The sequence below is a fragment of the Chamaea fasciata genome, unplaced genomic scaffold, assembly GCF_029207755.1.
Source record: "Chamaea fasciata isolate MVZ Bird 193981 ecotype frontalis unplaced genomic scaffold, bChaFas1.0.hap1 SCAF_3, whole genome shotgun sequence".
Lineage (NCBI taxonomy): Eukaryota > Metazoa > Chordata > Aves > Passeriformes > Sylviidae > Chamaea > Chamaea fasciata.
In genome coordinates, this window is record NW_027094088.1 from 57,683,132 (window position 1) to 57,700,847 (window position 17,716).

A 17,716-nucleotide genomic window follows, 5' to 3' on the forward strand; every position below is an offset into this window, starting at 1 on the left:
GAACATGTGGAGGTTAGCGAGATGTGGAACTGAGTCCATCTCGACTGAGTGGAACTGAGTGCGATCCTTCCTTGGTAATCAGGAGTTCTGCCTGTGGATCTTTGTGTATCTCTATAGTCCTATACTACCTATTTTTTTTTTTTAAACTCAGCTATGTTTCTCTGACACCTTTTTCTGAAGAACTAAATATCAAAAGTATAATTAGTAGGGATTTAAATACGCAGTTCAGTTTTCGTGTTCTCGCTGTGCTTGTTGGGACACAGTCTATGGGTGCATGGTAGTACTGGAAATTCTGGGGCTTTTTCTTCACCGCTGGGTTTACTAGAAGGCAGCTCTAGAGGTCTGCTCTTCCAACATGCAGGTATCCCTATGGTGAAAGCTAAATCAGTGGAAGGTATGAAGTGTATAATTTCATGGTTGTGTTTTTAATAGTTTACTTTTTATCTCTGTGAAGTTTTAAAGCAATTTTAATGGTGCATTGCATATATGCTTTGTTTAAGGGGGGTGACAATGGATGTGGGTATGACCAAATTCGAGACACCAACTAAAGTAATTACACTGATGGATGCTCCAGGCCACAAAGACTTCATTCCAAATATGATCACAGGAGCTGCACAGGTAAAGATGGTCTAAAATGCTTTTTCCAAGATCAGTATTACTTGTAACTTCTTAAATTGTTTTTTTTTTTTTTTTCTTTTAAAATCTAAGATGAACTGCAATGGAATCACTGATAGCGTTAACCTATCTTTGCGTTTTCTAAACTTAAAATGTGTTTGTTAAACATTAAAGGTAGTTGCTTTTTTGATGCTAATGTTTGTGAGGAGGGTCTTATTAAACAAGTAATTTAGTAGTTGCAGTTTGATAAAATCATATTTGAGCTTTGAATGCTATTCAGATGTGGTATATGTTTACTCAGTGAGTAGTTCAGTGAAAGTCTTGTTGTAGGTTAAGATTTTAAGTGATTTTGAACGTAAAGAAAAAGGATTTATAGGTCAAGCAAAACACATTTTTCTGCTTTACAGTGTATTTTTTAGGAGATGAGAAAACAGATAACAGTTTATACAGGATGCATCTATCTTGTCAGGAGGATATTTGCGGAGACTGCATGCCACTTTTCTTAGGAACAGTCGGTGAAGTCGAAAGCATTGGACAGTACCCATTGACTTCACTATGGCACTTACTAGTCTTCTATAGATTAGTTATTTGTGGAAATAATACCTCAGAGGTGGGGGGAAAATAACATGGTTACATGGCATAAATAGGAATGATTTTTTTTTTTCACTTGAAGGCACTCTTCTTTAAATAATAAAACTGATTCTCCAAACCAGAGATTTAATTTTTTTTTTAAAGCTAAGCTGTGTATATGTTTTTGCTTTGTGTATATCATAACTGTCTGAAATACGGGTTATATCTTAAGATCTTTCTTGAGTACTTGGATGAGTACTTCTGGTATGATCGTACAGATAGAGAACTGCACTATAGGGAGACTGGTTTATCCAAGTTCTGTGTTAGCTCTGAAGAAGACCCTGGGTGAGAATTCAGACCTTATGACCCAGTGGTTAGGCTGCAGAATAGTCAGAAGTTTGGAAATTATGGTATAGTGCTTATACAGCCGTCTATATGTGGTGAAATACGTGTTGTTGCAATCTTACGAGTTTTAAAATTAGAAGTGAATAGTTTCAAAGTGGTGGCAAATATTGACTCAGATGTGGTATTTCTTTACAATAGTTGTTTAAATAGTTTTTTCTTTTCGGGGAAAAATTACACAGGCAGAAATATTAAGGAAAGAGTTGCAGATCCCCCTGCAATTGTATCAGTTCAACAGAAGACAGGGCTAACTGAATAAAGCTTGGTATCTCTGTGTTCCAGCTCTCAGGGTGATGAGGGCCTGGTCTGTTCTGGAGCCTGTTAAGGAATCACTGAAACTGCAACTTTCTGTTCCCTGTTAGAGTAGGCTCAGTGCTGAAGCAATAGCTGGAAATGGCTTTTGTGCCTTTTAATTGTGGAGAATACTGTTAGGAGGTGAATCCCCAGCTGCTGGTAGCAAAATGCAAATCAGACTTATCAAGGCCAGCATCTGGCCTTTGATACACATTCAGTAAGTCCTGAGGTACTGTTTTTATAATTTATAATTTAGAAAATGCAGGATTTCTTTCTTTTGAAGAAGTTCACTGCAATGCACTTCTGAGTCTAGGAGCTCTGAGGAAATTCATGAGTCATCCTTTTCCCATCCTCACAATCCCACCATCTCTGAGCTGTGGGGATTTCATGCCTAGGACAAGGCGAGGGAAGTTCAGAGTCAGGATGGTGTTTCTTTTCCTAGAATTCTGAAGTGTAAGCATTTAAGGAAAGGGAGAAAATACCACGTTTTCTTTCTCTTTCTATTACGTTCATTTCCTCAGTCCTCTTACACCTGCCTGTTGACACCAGTACGTTTGTTGTTCACGTCTGTTGCCATCACTCAGTGCACGATGATGATCTAACTGCCAGTTACTTACCAAAGCAGGAAAAGTACAAGAAATATTAGCAGCATTTAAGGCTAACAGCAAGATCTGTGTTTTTCCCAGTGCTTACAAGCTGACTTTTGTGCAATGCTGTAGACTGCACAAAAGCTCTTAATGCTTTGGCAGAGGGTTTTGTCTAGGTGGTAAAATAGGCTACTTTGTCTTTGCCGCCTTGTGATTTTGGCATGCTCCAGTGTGTTGAGTGGACTGTGAAGCATTCATATGCAGCATACAATCTACTGTACAGTACAACTGGTTGTCTCAGTTGTATAGTGTGGTGTTTTGTTTGTAATTTTTGCAGCATCTCACTAAGAAGGTGTACAGACTCAGGCAGGAAGAACTGGACATTGTGCTCCTACATTGTGTTCTAAATCTTCTGAGCATAGGCTGCTTATGTTTAGGTCTGTGTGTGCAATGTCCACAGTGGGTAGATTAAAGGGGACAGGTTCCCCAAACCAGCAGTTATCCTATGTTTAACCAGGAGGTACTGGCTTATGACATAAGATGGCATAATGCCATGATATCTCACCAAAGTGAGTATGATACAGATGGGACCGAGCAGTTTCAATTACATTTGGAGGACATCAGGATTCCTTCTGTGTAAAGTACGTTTTGTGTGAAATGTTATGATTGAGGTATTTACCCAGATTATTTCCACCTCTTAACCACTTTGATTTTTTTTTTTTTCTTATTATGTAGGCTGATGTGGCAGTTTTGGTTGTGGATGCCAGCAGAGGAGAATTTGAGGCAGGGTTTGAGACGGGTGGACAAACTCGAGAACATGGATTATTAGTGCGCTCTCTTGGAGTGACACAGTTGGCTGTTGCAGTCAATAAAATGGACCAGGTACACGTTTAGTTTCTTCATTTAAGTGGGGGGCTTCTGTCTAGATTTGTGGTTATTCAGTTTAAGGATCAGTATTGTGAAACTAATAGCAAAACAATGTTTCTTTGCTTTACAGCTCTGTCCCTTATGTTTAGACTTTACTATGCCATTCTTTTTATTTATGGGTGTATTTTCCAAGTACACAGAAGGTTAATTTTGGTGCTAAAATGAGCAGGAATCCCTTTTGTACTTGTGGAAATCTCACATAGCAGTTATCATAGTGGCATCTGTAAGGTCATCTTAGTGGTCATTCAGGTGAAGACCTCAATAGTTCTATTTAAATGTGTAGTGTGTTAAAGATTGCTATTTATGTTTTAAGTTACTACTCTGTTGAATATATCTTGCTGAATCTGAATTTTGTGTAAACTTAAAAAAAAGGTTACTGTTGGAATGAAAAGGGCTTGCAATTTGGTGATGTGTTGTTTGTGATCAGTTATTGATAATTTGTATGCTCTTATATATTCAAGTATCAATGCACCTGGAAATCTCATGTTTATAAATACACATCTGTTTCTACTACAGAATTGATGACATGCAGCTGTATGTTCAAGTCATGGTTAAAAATCTATCATTTTATTATCGTATTATAATCTGTGCTTTGTTTTAGGTCAATTGGCAACAGGAAAGATTTCAGGAAATTACGAGTAAGCTTGGCCAATTTCTTAAGCAAGCTGGCTTTAAGGTAATATATTTGTGGGGCCTTTGTTGCTTTGTCCAAGCATTTGGGTGGGATGAGCTTTTCCTACAGTCAGGTTATTTTGTGTCACTTTTCTGCACATAGTGTAGCATATTCCTTTTCTTCCTGGTAGGGTGAGGTTTTGCCCTACATAAGGGTAGTCACTACTTTAATACTCTGTGTTATTATCTTTGCTTAGGTCTGTTGAATCTTTGGGGTACTCAGATGACTTGTAGTTTCTTGGGATTGTTGTCTACAAAGCAGATGAGACCAAGAATGGTCTGTCTTAATGTTCAGGATTACGTGAATGACAGTAGAGGATTTTATACTGGAGCAGGTGTCAGTGTGGATTATGAGCTCATGAGAACATTCCTCTTGTGTTTTCTCAGTTCCAACTACTGTTCATTTGAACTGGCTGTGGTCTTCCTGCAATCCCTATGCATAAAGCAGCAATTCAAACCAAAGTTTTGCCTGTCAAACATGGAGGAGTTTGTTACCTGAACTCCGTTTCTAGTTATCAGCATTGATACAATCATATTTAGGTATCTCCAACTCTTTGTTGGAGCAGAGTGATCAGGCAAGAGGTAACCACAAAGGAAATGGATCCACTGAGTAACCTGCCTTCTCCAGGGGAAATATGAATGTGACAACTATTCTTTTAAAGTTTAGATGCGTAACATTGTAAAAATGGACCTCTTGCTTTTGCTAGGAGATACTGTTGTTAATGTATGCTTCATATCTGTTTGTTTTGTTTGTTAGGAATCAGATGTGGCTTATATCCCAACAAGTGGCCTTGGCGGTGAAAATCTAGTCACAAGGGGTCAGTCAAGTGACCTCACACAATGGTATAAAGGAAACTGTTTGTTAGAGCAAATTGGTATGTACAATTTTCCTCATTTAAAATAATACATCTTAGTCCTGTGTTTGTTAAGACTTTTGTTTTGGGGAAAATGTGAGACAAAGTCATTGGAATGCAACATAATTAATTTCTCTAACTGAGAAGTTGCTGAGATAGTTATTACATACAGACATTCTAAAAAATCTTATCAATTTATTTGCAGATTCTTTCAAGCCACCACAGAGATCAGTGGATAAACCTTTTAGACTGTGTGTTGCTGATGTTTTTAAAGGTTTGTTGTTTTTATATTTTTACCATAATTTCAGTGATATTTAACACAATTGCTAAAAAACACTGTCAAAATAAGACTTAAAGTTGAAACTTCATGTGTAGTCCTGGACCAGGATAGTACATTTTCAGGTACTATTCCTTGCCAAATTTTAAATAGTACTGCTGAAGGTGAAACACACTGGAAAAATAATTGAGGAAGCCAATCTGCGTGACCAGTTATTTGTTGGTGTAATGAATTCATGGTTCTGTGGAATAGAGTGTGGGACTTTCCCAAACTGGTTCTGCTGGACTAAATCAATATTTCTCAAACTTTTTATGAGGGTGGCTTTGGGCTCTTTTGCTTTCCAGTTCTAGATTTTAAACAAGTTTGTCTTGTTCCTTTTCTGTTAATTGTTGTAGCTCTGAATAATGATACATTCCTTTATTTTTGTATAAGAATTGGGGTAGGTGTGGTGGAAGAAAATGGTGGTGGTGGTGAGACTGTTACAAGCAGCCAAGGATTTAAGGCAGTGAGCTATTTCCTAACATTAATAAAGATGGGAACAGCAAGGACTATAATCAGTTCTTATTTTGATTGTCTAACAGCAAGGACTATAATCAGTTCTTATTTTGATTGTCTGGCAAAAATAGACTGCCTTGAGCCTGTAAGATTTTCATGGTAAACTTGATCTTTTTTTTTTTTTTTCCATTTAGTCATTTACAATTGCAGATAACTTAGAAGAAATAAGGCTTCTAGACTCATCACATTTGAAATGTTCTGTAGGTCCCTTGAGAAATGTTGCAGTATCAATGACAGTATGATTTGAGCTGTTGTAAATATTTTTAATAAAATATGATTATTAAAATTCTTATTTTAAGAAATTTTGCTTTCTATTTAGGGTGTTTATAGGGGAGGTAAAAAAAATCGGATCAAAATACTGATTGTAAATAGTATAAACCTGGAAATACCAGGTTTGTGCAATTTTCATGTGGACCTTTGAGAAAACACTAGATGCTGTGCATGCCATTGGTTAGCTGATTTTACTTAAGCCATAATGCTGAATATTGAAAACTTGTGTGGGAATTTACCCTAGTGTGATACAACTGGTTTTGTCATCTATGCCATCTCTGGGTTTATTTTTTCTTCTTTAATTTCATGAGCTGTAGGAAAGTGTGTTAGGATTATTGATTGATATCTTTCAAAATAATATCACAACTTTTCAGCTGCCAATAATCATTTTTGGGTTGAGCAAAGTTTCAAAAAATAAACAATTTTGACTACATCTATTTTACTAAAGTATGCAAAAAAATAATGACTTTGGAAGGGTCTCAATTTACATATAGAGGGTTTATCACTAAATGTGGCCTTTTAGGTGTTTTTTTTAGACTATTTTTTCTTATGGTATGACCTCAAAAGTTAATTAATTTTGATGCCACCAGAGGAAGTAGCTGCAGATAGAAGTACATGAGGCAACAGTTGTTATCAGCTCTGTTCCAGTACCTGTGCATGCTCAGGAGGCGCTGTCCATAGAAGTGTGTTAAAAAGTGAGAGTGCTGAGTGTACTTCTACATAGTTTGGAAAACCCCTTTCTCTATTAAGGCTGCTCACATATATGATTCATATGCCTCAGCCAGCTTTAGCTGTTATCTTCCACAGTCCTTGTAATATTCATTTTCTCCAGGCAAACTGTCTCCCGATCTGAGAGGTCTCAGTAAATCCCTTCACTGCTGCATCAGTCCCCACTTACCATATTGTAATTCTGTCTGGGGTATGACTGATCTGACCCTAAAATACCTTGTCCACCAACCAAATCCTGAGGACAAAGAACGTGTCCTGGCAGAACCCAAATACCATGATGCAGAGAAATTGGGCCATTTTTTATGCCCTGATTCTGTCCCCCGCTGTCCATTTTGCACATGCACTAATTTCAGGGGGAACTGAAGGAACTTGACACTTTTTGGGAAGCAATCAGCGTGGGAGTTGGTGGAGCTTCAAAGGCCATGATGGTTTACCAAGCCAGACCTGGCAGTGTTGTGAACAAAAGATAAATGGTTCTCTTGTGCTTGGGAGTGGTTGAGAACCTGGAATCAGTTCATGTTTCTGGTTGCCACAAGTGCTTGCAAAGCCAATTTCAGGTTATTTTGTGTACCATGTTGAGGTGGTGTCTGTAACCTGACTTGGGTATTCTTTTTCTAGCCAGTACCAGCTTTGATAGTTTTATGTTTGACATTTGATGTCATCTGTTCATTGTCTGTGTTTCATCTCATTTGCTGGAATGAATAGAGGAAAATTAGCATGCAGGCATACTGGTAATATTTTTCCAAATAGAAAGATGGAATCATTCATTACACAGAAGCATTCATCGGTATCTGTGATGAATGCAAAGAGCAGGACAGTAGCAAGTGACCTCAGATCTTGAGATCAATTTGTTCTTTTAAATTCAGCTTTTAATTTAATGTGAGACACAAAATACTAAGATGCTTGCTTATATTGCCGAATTCTGATGTTCAGCAAAAGATAATTTGTTGTTTGTGTGGATACTGAAAATGTCATTGTAGAATCAGTTCAGAGAGTTCTTTTTGAACACACCTGGGAACATATGCTAAGATGATGAGACATTTCTTAAGGTGTATGTGCATAAATGTGCATGTGTAGCATATCTGTGGAAAGTAACTGGCATATCATTCAAATGATGAACAGACTGCTAGGACATTGAAGACGAAAACTTTGCTGATCTTCTCTTCAGAAATACTCAAATCATTTCCAGTTATAATAGTTTTTCATATTAAATAAAACTGCATCATTCTTTGACTTTTCCAGGAGTAAAAGTAATATATAGACAGAGTATGTAGGATTCTGACTCAGTTAAACAGTAAATGGCATAGGAATTGCACCTGTATGCATAAGAATTATTATGAGATGTCTTTCATTTTCCTTTTATCTGTAATTATAGCGAGAAACTGCTGAATTAAATAATATTGCTAGAAATTAAGGGACTTACTCTAATATTGAAAAAACGAAAAAATATTGCTTTATGTACCTACATTTGTTTAAAGAAGAACATTTCTTCCTTAGTTCTGAAAAACATAAGATCTAGAGGTTTTGAATTTAATGTTTCATTTTCATTATGATGCACAGCTGGCTAACTTGCAAGTACTGAACACTGCTGAGAAGGAAAAAAATCTTAATTCTGTTAAAACTTGTCTATGAATTGGTGAAGGACTAGCTTCTGATGGGAAACTGACTGTATTATGAAGTTTTTTGAAATTGTCACTGTGTTTATTACAGACCAAGGTTCAGGATTTTGTGTGACTGGTAAAATAGAAGCAGGCTTTATTCAGGTTGGAGAACGACTTCTGGCAATGCCTCCCAATGAAACTTGCACTGCAAAAGGTACAGTCTTCAGAAGCGTGTTTACTTTCAGGTCAATACTGGGCTAGAAACAGTTACTGAAATGGTAACAGACTGTCAAACTGATACTAACTGTCAAACATAAATTGTGAAAGCATAAAACGAATTTCTTTAGATGTGACTGTGTCTGTATAAATATGTCTGTGAAGAGTATGTGAAATCTTGCTTGCCTTTTTTTTACTGTATCAGATAATCCAAATGTTATAGCCTTGTGGCTTTTGACATTGCTTTATGAAGAGCCTGTAATAGCATTTGAGTTCCAGCAATGTCTATAAAGATATTCAGTACAGGAATCATTACTATTCAGCTTTACTGTGGAGTGTTTCTGCTGTTAAGAAGTGTGAGGATGTTGAACAACCTTTAGAAATTAATCTTATGGATTGGTTGTGAAAAAGCTTGAGAATTAAATCATCGCTCCTGTTAGATGTTTTAAGGTTTGTCACTGATCCTTTCGTAATGTCAAACTTTCAGAATATTGTTGTCTTGAGCAACCAGAAAAGAGAAGAAAATTTGATTTAAATTTCAATGTATTTGATTTCTGAAAAGAAATAACTAGACATTAAGTGCTTAGCTGTTTCCTGATTAAGCTTGCTGTCTTTGTACTGCAGAGTTGGTTTTATTTCATATGCAAATAGAAAGATAAAATTATGATTTTCCTACATTGACCAGTGAATAAAAAATTGAATCTTTGAGATATGAATAGGTTTTTTTTATATAAGTATTTAGCCTGAATTCAGCAATGTGTTGGTTTGGTTGTCTGTTTTGTTCCAAACTCAGCTTGTTCAGTGCTAATTTGGGAAGCTCTTCAATCTATCAACTTACACAATTTTATGCACATTATTCACATGCACAGGAATGTTACAATAATGTGGATGAATTTGGGTAGTCACTATAGTCACTCCTCTCTGTGGGGAGTGGAGGAAGTACCATGGAAAAAGATCTATTTTGTCTGAGTATCTCCAGCAGCATGATTCTGTGGTTTTTCTTTTGTACTGCCTCTCTTATGACTGAAATGCAAATGAATGTTGGGCATATAAGTTCATTAATCATGTGCTATTTTTATATAATGTAAAGAAGTAATAATTTAATTTAGTATACAGTATTTACTTAAGGTGGTCTACACATTGAGATTCAAGTAGTTGATTTCAAGAGGCTGAATTTCTTTCATTATGTGATAATGACAGATATATCAAATAATTATCAGTGCTGCTTAAAAAATGGTACTTAACATGATTATAGTTGAATCGTGCTTTCTGGCATGTTTCTGGCAAGTGGTTTTGGGAACAAATCTGCAAGTCAAGAGGTACAATCTGCAGCAAAATAGAACTAGATCCTATAAATATATGCAGTTATTCTAAAAAACCAGGTTTTTTTCTTTCTCTGTTGGTGTCCATCAGAAACCTCAGGATGTTCAATCAGAGCTAGTCTTGTCCTCACCCATCAGGTTGTCTTTTAAAGAAATAAAAATACATAAAAATCAGAATTAAATTGCTTGTAAAGGTGCTTTCTAATAGATGCGATGTTGCGAATGAAAGGCTTCAGTTGCACTTTTTTATGAAAGAGTCAGCAAACCCACTTAAGGTAAATGAAAGTTGACACAGTACCATTAAAGTATATGAAAGATGCGGTCTAGGGTGTGCGTGTGCCTCAAAGGATGGGTGGGGCAGATATGGAGATATTAGTACTACAGCATTTTCAGGATTGCGTCATCTGTGCCGGTGACAAGGGCCAGGTCCCCTCCTCTGGCTTGAATAAGGCCATGTTATGGTGCAGGGTGTGGTGAGAGAGAATAGTAAGTCCTTACCAAGGGGAAAGAAAAGCTTCCTCAGTCTTCTCAGTTAAAAAGCTTTTACTCTCAACCCATTCATACTGAAAATTGATGAGTAATGGTTGATGAAGCACAAATGGCCCAAACAGAGCTGTTTGTTTGTAGCTCAGAACCTAGGTACTTCACTGTGAGGTTCTGTTCTTACTCATTTCCAGGAATCACACTGCACGATGAACCAGTTGATTGGGCTGCAGCAGGAGATCACGTTAGTCTCACTTTGACCGGCATGGATATCATCAAAATCAAGTGAGCAAAACTGGGTTTCAGTCTAAGTAACGGTTTGTTTTTAATGAAAAGCTGTATAACTATTACACTGGGCTATATTACAGCGGTTTACTTGAAGAATGATGTGGCTACCAGGATATTTAAAACCGAAGTGATGCATATCACCTGGCTTGCATGTACAAACGTTGGAAACATCTGCTGCATGTCAACGGCAGCCTCAGAAGAATACTGTCAGTTTTCATCCTTTGCCCTAGGGCTGACACCAGTAACCTTCCAAGCCCTTTTCTTTTAGACTACTCCTTGGCCATTTTAATTGCCAAATAAATTCAGCCCATGTTGCTAAATAAAACAAAAATTTTAAAGAACTTCTCAAATTATCAATCATTCTAACAGGACATATGCAAACAACTGCCATTTTGTACTAATAAGTAAACCTGTACAAGTGGAACTGATGGAAACTGTTTATTCAACACGTTTAGCTGCCTGTAAGATTTATTTTCCTAAATGTTTTGCTAAGGGGTGGTCTGATAGTGAGGTGCGGCAAATCTCTTTGTGTCTTTTCCAGTCTGTAGGATTCATGCTAAGCATTAGCCTCAAGCTTTTTAAGTGTCAGTTGTTGTTCAGGCCAGATAATTGGATCCACAATTTGTTCACCTTTTTTACATTCCAGTTGCACTTCAGACAGCAGACTTTCAAGCTACTCTTTGAAAATCTCCTTGCATTGATAGTTTTTGAAATCTGTGCTCTGATTTAAGGGAAAAGTACAGATATTCTGTGTTCCCATTTCATAGTGGGGTGGGATTCTCAGTGGTGAAAGGGTGAGGGAAGTCTTGTTATAGTTGCTGAATGAAGTCTTGAGTCAGTTTGTTACCTTGATGTCATTCATCATTGGGAGATCTGTTAGAGTTGTCCAGAAAAGCTATGAATTTTCAAGTCCCCTTGAAATTGTTGGAATTTGATGTATATGTTTAATCATGCTTTTTTTTCTCTTCCGTCATGTTTTTTTTGTGCGGGAATAATATTCCTTTCATTTCAGATGGCTAAAACTAGCCCTTGTGAAAAAGCTGTGTCTAGTCTACTTACCAACTTGTAAAAAGCAGCAGCTTTCTTGTGACTCCATGAAGAATTTTTTGGAAATGAGTGTTGCTGAAAGCTCAGGTTTTGAGTCCTGATCATGATGGTCCCTTGTTATCCAGAAAATATTTGAGTTACAGGCAACAGTTCTGCGATTTTGGACACCCTGCAGTATTTTATGCTGTTGAACGGAAACCCTGAATCTCTGAATGAAAGTCCAATTCTTAAAAATATCTACACACAGGAAACAATGACATTTTCAGAAACTGATTAGCAATGGACGTAATTGTTCACTGAACTAGACAGAGCCCTTCATGCATACACACAAAGTAAGGTTGAATTGTCTAGGAACGCATTTTGTTACAGGCTTTAATATAGTGTTCCTGGATATCCATGCACCTACATCCCCTGGTTATATAGAAGTGGTGTTGCTTGTCATTTGCTTCTCTTAATCACTGCACTGGAAAAGGACAATTGTTTAACACTTCTGTGTTAAGAGATATCAGTTTGTTTGATTTTTAAATTTTTTTTTTTGTTCTCTCTTGTAGTGTGGGCTCTGTATTTTGTGATCCCAAGGAACCCATTAAAGTTTGCACTCGCTTTAGAGCTCGAGTTCTCATCTTCAATATTGAGGTCCCAATCACTAAAGGATTTCCTGTAAGTCTCTGTGAAAACTGTGCTCATGGCAGGTTGCTCAGGGCTTTTCCTCTCTGTGTTTGACCTCCTGAGTATGAGACACATCCAGAAGTGGTTCTGTCTCGCCAGAGGAAACTGATTTTTCTGTAATTTGAAGTGGATAGAAAGGGCTACTGTGGCTCTTTATGCATATTCTTTCTGGCTTTTAATACATAGCTGAGCCATTTCAGAGAGTGTGAGTTCCACCACAGCTAGGCTTTAGAAGCTCTCATCTTGTAGGAGATATAATGATGCACTTAAGTGAAAAATATCTTTTAAAATAAATAAAATATCAGTTCATGCTACAGAACTGCACTGAGGTGGCAAAAGCAAAATACTAAAGGATGAAAAATGTATTTATGGTGACATTATAATGACATAAAATGTGGCCTTTGTATCATATCAGTCCTGATCACAAAGTTTAGGAACTAGGAACAATTACTGGATGTGAGGCAGACACTCCTGCTAAAGGAGTTTTATAAGTGTTTGTTTAAAAAAATCAGTCTTAAAACAAGCTGATGTTTTAAACTATTAACACCTAGGATTACTGATGTTTAATAACTGCAAAAAATATTTTCAGGTGCTTTTACACTATCAAACTGTAAGTGAACCTGCTACTATTACAAGACTGTTGAGTGTCCTGCACAAAAGCACTGGTGAAGTGATGAAGAAAAAACCTAAGTAAGTGTTATGAATAGTTAATAATTACTCAAGAAATGGGTTGATGTTTAATACACAGTATATCAAACAGGTTTTACTATGAATCAATTGTGTGCTATAAGAATATGCTTTTATTGTTTTCGCTGGTTTCATGTTTGGATTTCAATGTGCTTTACAAACTGTAAAACCTCCTGCCCTCTTGATAAATGCAGAGCACCTGAGAAGTACAATGACTTAGGCCTAAGGTCACTTGCAGAATTGGGAATGAATCCCAGATCAGCAGCCCTTCACTTAAAGGATTTTTTTTTTTCTCTCTCACTTTTTTTTTTTATTTTTTTTTTTAACAGTATTTCTTCTCTTACTGTTAAATTTAGGGAGTTTTCCCATACATCCCTCTGGTTATTTAAAGCTGTATTTGGCTAGAAATGCTATTTGATACATACAACATTTTCAGAATAATCCTTTTCCAGAAATTTCATGGCTGAAACTGTTGCCAACTTCTACAAAGTAATGAATTGGCTCTTTAGTTGAGGGGTTGAAACAAGACTTTATTTCCACTTGACATGAAAAAAACAGGTGTTAATGAGACAATTAGCTTCAAAACAATTTGTTAAATGCTGTGGTGAGCACCAGGAAGTTTTTGAAGAAAACTTAGATGCCCTATTAAAAAGTACACTCCAGGCAAATGAGTCTCATGACTTGGGTTATACTTGAAATAAAGCTTGATAATTATACTCTGGGCTTTCTAAAATGATTTTTTCCGTTTATGCAGTATTCTTTCCTTCATTTATGTGTGCATACATTTCTAACAGAGATTTCTCCTTTTTTACCTGCAGGTTCTTGGCTAAAGGTCAGAATGCTCTAATAGAACTACAAACTCAAAGACCTGTTGCTCTAGAGTTGTACAAAGATTTTAAGGAGCTGGGGAGGTTCATGTTACGCTACAGTGGTTCCACTATTGCTGCAGGAGTTGTTACAGAGGTATGGCATTTTTGTAATAGGCCTTCTGTACTGCAGAGGAATGATGTTACGGTTAAGGCCTGTTTTACACCCTCTAGCCTGAAAAGTGAATTTTTTCTGCTAATAAAGAGACAGTGCTTCAGCAAGATGTGATGAAAACTTGTCATGATTCTGTTTAATTCATTAGGAGTAAAAGTTACTCTGTTTAGAATTTCCCCTCTTTCTGCTTGAGTTAACATACATCAGTCTTTTTGAAATCTGCCAGTATGACTGTACTGGAAGCAGTTTGTAAATAAGAAGTGTTGGCCATTTTTGCTATCTCTAGGTTGGTTCCGATGTCTTTTTCTGTTAAAATTAAAGACAGTTGTACATTTGATTCTTACTGATGCCTAAAAATATTTTCTGATCCTTTGTGAGAGGAAGCAAAGACTGTGGGGCTAAACATAAATGTTTTATCTTCTACTAGAAGCAAAAATTATGAATGTCCCTCTATCTGTCCCCTTAAAAAATCTTGCTATGATTTAGTAAAATTAACCAAGTTCTGGTACTGAGAACTTAAATCAAAACTTAGAATTACAGCATGAATGTTTCTGTTTTCTCCATGTATGTGTAGGAATGATGTGCTAGATCAGTCAGAGGGTTTGTGGATGTATAATGCTCCTAAAAATCTGTCTGGTGTTAAATAAGATCTGGAAATAGAATGGGTTGCATCCATTTTTCGTTAAATTTGAGGATTTTCATAAATTTAAGTTGAGGATTCTATTTAGGTCTGCAATGTTTAGGGATAGACTAATGTTTGTAGAATAGGGACTAAATAACCTCTTTGATACGTTATTTAGGAATTGCTTCTTGTTCTGGGAATTTAAGTGGAAAAGGTATTATTTTTTCCGCAACTGTATAATACTGAAAAACACTGAGATAATTTTACACTTAGTACCTAATTATTCACGGTAGGGTTTTTTCCATTTGCTTATATTTTTAGATTAAAGAATGACAGTGGTGACAGAATTTCCACCGTCCAAGCAAAATTCAATCAGATATCCAAACTCCTGTATGAGAATGAAATTATTTCAGTTGAAGGAACAAGTGCAATTAACTGGGGAGAAGATGGTAGTGACCAAAGTCGAATTGTGTGAGACATCTGGGGATCCCTTCATCAGTCTCTCCTGCTGCAGAACAAGATGCCAACTGACAAGGAACTGCAAGTGTTGCACTTCTTGATCTCAAGAATCTCCTGAGTTTCTCCATGTGGAATTTAGCCCTTAGAGAAGCTTTTGGAAAAATATTAGAAAGTTTAATTAGAGAAAAAGATGATGAATTACCATGAAACAAACTCCTTACTTCCAGACATAAATTGTTTACAAATTTTCTTTGATTGCTTTTTTTGCTGCACATTAACTCAGTAAAGTAACTTTATTGGTCTAAAATATTTTTAGGTTTGAGTTGAATGCATATTCAGGGAAAAAAAAGAACTATTTACCTTGTTTTCAAGAGAATGGCATGTAGTATTATCATGGGATTGTTTTCCTGTCACAAAATTTATTTAAGAAAAAAAAATTTTCTTTGCTGTGTAGTGGAAGCTGTGCCAACTTTGGCTAATTTTATTTTTTAAACAGTAAGAATAATAAAATGAATTTGTCTGAGCATTTTTGTCTCCTTCATCTTTTGTTATTTAAACAGTCCTAAATTGTGTTAAATCATTCTTCGCTTACCATAACTGAGAAGTTTCAGAGTAAACTTATGAGTTAGAATGCGAAACTGGTATCCAATTTGGCTTTCTGCAGAAATAATTTCAGTTTTTCTCATGTTACTCAGTGCAGCCACTGCGCATACACATCTCTTTCATCCAGTCTTCGTGCTCTTTTGAACAAAGGCTGACAGTTTAATCTTGTGGTGTTGGCTAAAGCTAAATTGTGCTGACTTATGCCTTTAACTCCTTCCTGCTTTTCCTCACTGGGGCAGATGAAACCTCCCAGCTGAAAGGAGGGTCCTTCTACCACCTTCAGCTCAGGACAGACACCCTTTACTATAATTTGGAAGTTTATTTGGTAGGAATTTTGAGAGGACCACAGGTATTTCAGGACCTGTATGTGAGTGCAGAGTGGAGAAAATTCACCTGTGCCCAGAGTTAGGAGAGGGAGGCAGGAACTGAAGCACTCGCTTCAGAGCATCAGTCTGTGGGGTTAAGTGAAGTAAAGCTGTGTCCAGAGTAGTGAAGAACACAAAAATGCTATGGTTGTTATTAAGTTTACAGTCCTGTATGGTCTGTACCTACTCTTCCTACATGATTTTTTTTGTTTTGTTTTGTAGATAACTTTTTTTGCACTTAGGTGCTTTAGCCCCAATTCAGCAGCTACCTGCGCTTGACCACATAGATGAATTGTACTGTTGACTGCATGGATATTTGTAGAAGTATCAGCAATGCTTTATGTGGAAATGACTTTTGTAAAGCTTATGTATCCGAAATATCTGAAAACCGTTACTGCCAAGTTTTATGAATTATCACTATTTGTTATGTCTTTCTTTAGACCAAAAATTGCAGTTAAATATTTACCAGTGTCTACATGCCACTGTGAAGATTTAGGTGCCCTTGTTGGATTCCAGAGATTTATACTGCCAAGCTCCTGCACTGAACCTGTTCTACTTGAACTTGCCTTCAAACTTTGAAAATGTTTAGGTTGCCCTTAAGTCAGGGGACAGTTAGTCTTCAGTTCTAAGACTTGCATCAATTCCTCACTGTTTATGGACAAGGAAGTGTGATACAGGGTGAACCTCTGATAATTTTTCTCACACATATTTGCATTACATTTTGAGGCTCATTTTTCTATGATGACAGAAAAGCTACTGCATGCTTTCCCAGTTTGCACCTTGGGAGAAGCAGAGGTATTAGATAATCTAGTTTCAACATGCCTGCACTCTTTTAACACAGATCTGAACTCTGCCCAGAGGTGCCACTTGGTTGAAGCATAAATGAGCTGTTGTGCAATAAAAGCATATTGCCTTTCTTCAATCAAAATATGATTGCATGTTGATCCACGTGAGATTTGATGCCTTGGCAGTTGTCTCGGATGCAAAACCTTCCTAAACTGCTGGTTGAGATATTCACAATCTCCTGGTGAGAACATACTGCTCTCTGGAGAGCAAGGCATACAATCTTAAAGCAATTTGATAATCCTCAGCATTGTCTTGGAGAAAGTGTCTTTTACACAGCATTTCCCTGGGCAGTTTAGGTTCTTGGGAAGTTAATGGAAAAACTGATTATATGTTAAGGGCTTCTCTGTAGTAAGGTGGCTTCCACTGATATATCTCCGGAAGGGAAAGCATCACAGCCAGTGTCTTGCATTTTTTGGGGGGTGGGGGGTAAGATGAATTTCTGACAACATACAACAATGCACCGGGTAGGATTGTGCTTCTCATCTGTTTAAATTGAGGCTTCACTCTGTATTGTTTGGTATTTCAGGTTATTGGTGGAAAAGAGTTTCTTAGTGCTTAAAATCTTTTGGTTTGATAGGTGCATTGGTTTTGGGGGTACAAGGAAAAGTACTGATAATAACAAAAGAGTGAACATGAATTGCAGACATGTTGGTGTTAAGTGTCTTTTTTTTTTTTTGTCTGCCACTTAGAAGCAGGTTCCTGGCTAGGTGTTTGAGTCTTGAGTTATTTTGTTTAGTTGTTGCAAATTGTCTCCAAACTGTAACTTGAAAACACT

The 17,716-nt window shown here is 36.8% G+C and overlaps 1 protein-coding gene across 2 annotated transcripts in view; it reads left to right on the top strand.

Annotated features, from left to right (window-relative positions):
* The window catches only part of HBS1L (HBS1 like translational GTPase), a 59,837-nt gene extending 44,184 nt beyond the window's left edge, over positions 1–15,653 (top strand). For both annotated transcript variants that reach the window (XM_066179136.1, XM_066179138.1), the window contains 11 exons: positions 501–618; positions 3,204–3,350; positions 3,997–4,071; positions 4,825–4,942; positions 5,127–5,195; positions 8,463–8,567; positions 10,569–10,659; positions 12,261–12,369; positions 12,968–13,068; positions 13,884–14,028; positions 14,990–15,653. In XM_066179136.1, coding sequence (XP_066035233.1) covers positions 501–618; positions 3,204–3,350; positions 3,997–4,071; positions 4,825–4,942; positions 5,127–5,195; positions 8,463–8,567; positions 10,569–10,659; positions 12,261–12,369; positions 12,968–13,068; positions 13,884–14,028; positions 14,990–15,001 — 1,090 coding nt within the window. In that variant the 3' untranslated portion in view covers positions 15,002–15,653. The remainder of the gene's footprint in view (positions 1–500; positions 619–3,203; positions 3,351–3,996; positions 4,072–4,824; positions 4,943–5,126; positions 5,196–8,462; positions 8,568–10,568; positions 10,660–12,260; positions 12,370–12,967; positions 13,069–13,883; positions 14,029–14,989) is intronic.
* The last annotated feature ends 2,063 nt before the right edge of the window (positions 15,654–17,716 follow it).